The following is a 5,000-nucleotide window of genomic DNA, read 5'->3' as shown; positions in this document are numbered from 1 at the left end:
TAAAAGAATCTTTGAGGATTTTATAACATCCTTCATAAAGAAACTCTGTGTGGAACATCTAGTGAAAGGCATTGAGGGTTCTGTGTGGCACCATCAAGGGTTCTTCTTCTTGTCTCAGGCAGTTCTCTTCAGATTGTTGTACACAACTGTGAAGAAAAAAGCTAAGACTTTGTTTGTTTGTTTGTTTTGTTTTTTGCTCTGAAGGGTCATCGGCGCTATGAGTAACTTTGCGGAGTTCCATAAGGCCTTTAACTGCCCCGAGACGTCGATCATGAACAGGGGGGCGGAGTCATGCCGGGTGTGGTAGCGCTGGAGAACATGGCAAGTTGTGAGTTTTTGAACATGGGCCAAACCTTGACCAATGAACCATACTAAAGTGTTCTAATCAGAACCAGGCCTCTGTAGACCACTGTATCTTCACTTCTTCACTTCACCACTGGAACCCAAGAGCACTTTGAGTGTTTCATTCCTCTCCTCGTCACCTCCGTCTGATCTCTGCTGTACGACAATCTGGAACTCTGAGCATGAACTCTTGAGGAACATGAATTCTCCACATTTCTTTAGTTGTCACTCAGAAGAAACATTTAAAGGTTCCTTTCGATGCACATGTGCGAACCTTAAAGGAACCATTTTTTAAATAAAAAGACAGTGATGTGCGGTTCTACATAGAACCTTCCAGGGTTCATTTTATCTAACTGACTTTAGTTACCCAAATTCATTGTCTAGGGATCTACACCTACACCTACACCTACACCTACACCTACATCTACGCTGCATAGGTTATTGTTCCACCAGAGGAACAAGTCAAAGAATATTTGAAGTCTGTGAGTTAGTGAGTTAGTGAGTTAGCCAATCAGGTGAGAGTTCTCTTCACTACTTTACACACCATGTGGCTCTTTTTTTTTATTAGTATTTCAAATAAAAACAAAGAGTAGAATTTTTTATAAAATCACACTGGCTAATGCTAACTAGCTAGCTGGCTAGTCAAAGTGAGCGAGTCAACTAGCTGACCAATGACATGAGCCGACATTTTAAATAACTTTATAATTAAGTGTAAATGGTCATTTTCATTATCTGGTACATGACCTGGGGTCCATTACAGCTCGTAGCATAGCGTCGTGATGCGCAAATTAGCTCATCGTAGCTGTTTATTAGCTTTTTTTGTTTTATTCTTTAAAATCTCTTAATTGTGTTGTGCTGAGAGCAGAATTATTCCATGAGGAAAGCACTGAATGTAAAATAAACAAATAATCATCCTCAAAGGGATTGTTTCAGGAAAATTAGTAATAACGCTGCACTGGGGCGTCATAACACATTCATAAGTGTTGTGCAAAGTGTTGAAACTTGTCAGGTGAAGTGTTTTAGCCTTTAAATGAAAGAGATCATGTAACGGAGTGTAACGGATATTTTATTCCTTATTTGATTAATTTGTCTTCATGAACAGAACATTCATAACACTTTATGATGCTTCTATGATGATTTCAGATCTTTTATCAACTGTTTATTAAACATATTTCATATATGATATACTGCAGAACTTCAGTTGTGTAAGACTTTAAGATGTGCGTTATTTCTGTCCTCAAAAAGAGCCAATGTGTCATTTATAACACTCTTATGATATGTTATGTATTCGTCATACAGCTCCACTTATTCCTTTACAAACAAACAAACAAACAAACAAACAAACAAACAAATCCATTTAAATGTCATGGAACAATTCCAAGTAATCCCTAAAATAAGCTATTAATGATATATATATATATATAAATTTATTAATAATAATAATAATAATAAAACATTTACAATTATATTTACATTTATTTGCCTACATTTAGTTTTATTTGTCGTATTTTTTCAACTGTGCACTTTTTTTTTGTCTTAAATGACTTATAAATGTGTTATAAAGCTCCTGTGTAGGGTTAATAATATGAACATTTTTTGTGTTTTTTTTTCGGGACATGACACAAACTATGCAATGTTCAATGTCTTTGATCATTTTTAAATCTATTTAGTTCACTGTAGAACTATTCCAATTATTTATATTACTAATTTATGTTACTAATATATTTGTATAAAATAGTTCTGTCCAATCAATGTGGCTGTAATCCTGAAGATAAAAGTGTCTTGAAAGTGTCTTTGTGTGTGTGTGTGTGTGTGTGTGTGTGTGTGTGTGTGTGTGTGTGTGTGTGTGTGTGTGTGTGTGTGTGTGTGTGTGTGTGTGTGTGTGTGTGTGTGTGTGTGTGTGTGTGTGTGTGTGTGTGTGTGTGTGTGTGAGTGTGTGTGTGATTGTGTGTGTGTGTGTGTGTGTGTGTGTGAGTGTGTGTGTGTGTGTGTGTGTGTGTGTGTGTGTGTGTGTGTGTGTGTGTGTGTGTGTGTGTGTGTGTGTGTGTGTGTGTGTGTGAGTGTGTGTGTGATTGTGTGTGCGTGTGAGTGTGTGTGTGTGAGTGTGTGTGTGTGAGTGTGTGTGTGTGTGTGTGTGTGAGTGTGCGTGTGTGTGTGTGTGTGTGTGTGTGCGATGAGGTGTGGTTTTGGAAAGAAACCAGAGAATTCAGAGGAAATCCACAACAACAAACACAAATCAGGATTGTTTCATCATTTCTGAGACATTGTTTTAATGGCCGTGTCGTGTCGTGTCGTGTCGTGTCGTGTCGTGTCGTGTCGTGTCGTGTCATGTTGTGTCGTGTTGTGTCGGGCCGTGTCATGTCGTGTCGTGTTGTGTCGGGCTGTGTCATGTCGTGTCGTGTCGGGCCGTGTCATGTCGTGTCGTGTCGGGCCGTGTCATGTTGTGTCGTGTCGTGTCGGGCCGTGTCATGTCGTGTCGTGTCGGGCCGTCGTGTCGTGTCGGGCCGTCGTGTCGTGTCGTGTCGTGTCGTGTCGTGTCGTGTCGTGTCGTGTCGTGTCGTGTCGGGCCGTGTCGGGCCGTGTCGGGCCGTGTCATGTGTCGTGTCGTGTCGTGTCGGGCCATGTCGTGTCGTGTCGTGTCGTGTCGTGTCGTGTCGTGTCGTGTCGTGTCGGGCCGTGTCGGGCCGTGTCATGTGTCGTGTCGTGTCGTGTCGGGCCATGTCGTGTCGTGTCGTGTCGTGTCGTGTCATGTCGTGTCGTGTCGTGTCATGTCGTGTCGTGGTGTTTAATAAAACCCTGTGTAATGTTTCTGAATGTTTTATAAATGTCTGGTGTAGATCACTACAACAATAACCACAGACTAGTAAACTGTACTGTTCCTTGGTGCTGTTAGCTTCCCTCACTCATTAGCTACACTAGCCTTGTTGTTCTTGGTGTGTGGAAGCTGATAATATCTGAACTGTATGATAGACAGAAATAAAGCAGGAACTTTATGTTCTAGGCTGACTGATAATTGCCATATGACCTCAGTTTATTTAGCAGCACAGAGAAATTGAGCTAGCGTGTAGCGCTACCACAGGATGACCGGCTTTCTGTCCTTCTTCACCATGTAGCCCAGGCAGCAGAAGAGGACCAGCATGTCTTTCAGTAGGCTGGAAGGCATCGTCTCCAACATCACACACCTCAGTACGTCCAGGTCGTTGTAGTCCTGCTCCTGGGCCACGTGTGCGTTCGGTCGGTCCTTTAGGATGCCGTAGGTGTTGATGATGAACTCGGTGAAGAGAGGATGGAGCTTCACGTTGTAGCCCAAAGCGCTGAGCCGATCCATCAGGTCTACATAGCGCTCGGTGATCTCAGACCTGTACGCCTCATCCACCTTTCCTGTCAGAGGATGTGTAGACACCTGCCAAGGACATCACAGTGATATCACTGCTGTGACCTTTGACCTGTACTACTGTAACTCACCTGTACTGAATATCCATACAATCTCAGCTGTACTCTGAACAGTGTTCCATGCTAACTCATCTGTATACTGACCTATGACCTGTAACCTAGCGTTCACCAGCTCACCTGTATGATCTTGTCCTGTATGTTGTGCACCGTGAAGCCGTACAGTCTCCTCTGTTTGTAGAAGACGTGAGAGAGGATCCTGCGCTCCAGCTGAAAGGCGATTTCTCCCATCAAGCGCTCAGGCTCTGTGGATTGAGTTAAACTTCTTAACGCTTCTACACACAAGTCCAGAAAACATGTATGAATAAGCATTAACAACAGGATGTCAGAATAAAAGTCTCACCTATTACCGCCCGGTAGGACGAGGAGGACGACGCATCGGGATTCGCAGGTCTGCTGTCTGGGTTTCTGAGAGATGACATGTGATGAGATGGCGTAAGACCGGATCTGAACGCGTGCTCGTCCACAAAACTGTCACTCAACTGGAGCGTGGATTTCTTCCCTGAATCACACACATTACCAACACAAACAGACCTTAAATTACTGACAAATTTCCATTACAGATAAAAGTTTTTTTGCAAGATGGTGTTAATAATAGATAACAGATAATAAATAAAAACGTACGTATCAGTAAATATTAATGTAATTATATACTAGATTTGTAAAGTTCATAAAGCGACAAACTTTGATGTTGGCTTTGACGGTGCAAGTATTCACAAAGGCCGGTGCATTTTGGAGGCGAGTGGACAGAAAGATTGTGAAAGCTACTGGACCGCTAGGGTGCCGATACTTTTGGAGGTGAGTGGATATGAGCATGTGACGTGATCCGAATACCCGTGAGGTAGTTCCGCTCATTGTGCTGAGTGTTTTGATATGTCACATGTCCATGTTGTGCAAATTTTATATTGACCATAATACCCGTGGGGCAGTTCCCCTCTTTTTATATAATATAGTGTATGTCAGTGGAGGATTTCAGTCATCTAACATCCTGTGAAGTTCTCACATCATTTGTGTTCTCACAAAGGTGTGTTGGGATTCAGGTTGTGTTTGTGAGTGATCTGAGAGAGCTGCTGATGTGGGCTACCTGCGCTTAGCTCGCTTTTCTCCATCGTCTTATCTCCGGTCGAGAAGCCGTCCATCCTCGAGCGCAGCTCCAGGTTCTCCTTCACTACGCTCTGAAGCGTTTTCAGATCCTCCACCTCACGACT

The 5,000-nt window shown here is 42.8% G+C and overlaps 2 protein-coding genes across 2 annotated transcripts in view; one reads left to right on the top strand and one right to left on the bottom strand.

Moving 5' to 3' along the window:
- The window catches only part of phex (phosphate regulating endopeptidase homolog, X-linked), an 11,295-nt gene extending 9,560 nt beyond the window's left edge, over positions 1–1,735 (top strand). The window contains exon 22 of the mRNA XM_047808355.1: positions 205–1,735. Coding sequence (XP_047664311.1) covers positions 205–307 — 103 coding nt within the window. The 3' untranslated portion in view covers positions 308–1,735. The remainder of the gene's footprint in view (positions 1–204) is intronic.
- A 1,614-nt stretch (positions 1,736–3,349) lies between these two features.
- Positions 3,350–5,000, bottom strand: part of LOC113646357 (speriolin-like) — a 1,980-nt gene continuing 329 nt past the window's right edge. The window contains exons 1-4 of the mRNA XM_027152566.2: positions 4,877–5,000; positions 4,136–4,294; positions 3,913–4,037; positions 3,350–3,745 (exon numbers count right to left, since the gene is read on the bottom strand). The exon at positions 4,877–5,000 is cut by the window's right edge and continues 329 nt beyond it. Of these exons, the coding sequence (XP_027008367.2) occupies positions 3,413–3,745; positions 3,913–4,037; positions 4,136–4,294; positions 4,877–5,000 (741 nt within the window). The 3' untranslated portion in view covers positions 3,350–3,412. The remainder of the gene's footprint in view (positions 3,746–3,912; positions 4,038–4,135; positions 4,295–4,876) is intronic.

This window comes from Tachysurus fulvidraco, chromosome 25 (assembly GCF_022655615.1).
Source record: "Tachysurus fulvidraco isolate hzauxx_2018 chromosome 25, HZAU_PFXX_2.0, whole genome shotgun sequence".
NCBI lineage: Eukaryota > Metazoa > Chordata > Actinopteri > Siluriformes > Bagridae > Tachysurus > Tachysurus fulvidraco.
Note: the sequence above shows the minus strand (reverse complement) of the source record. Positions and strands in the feature narration are given on the sequence as shown.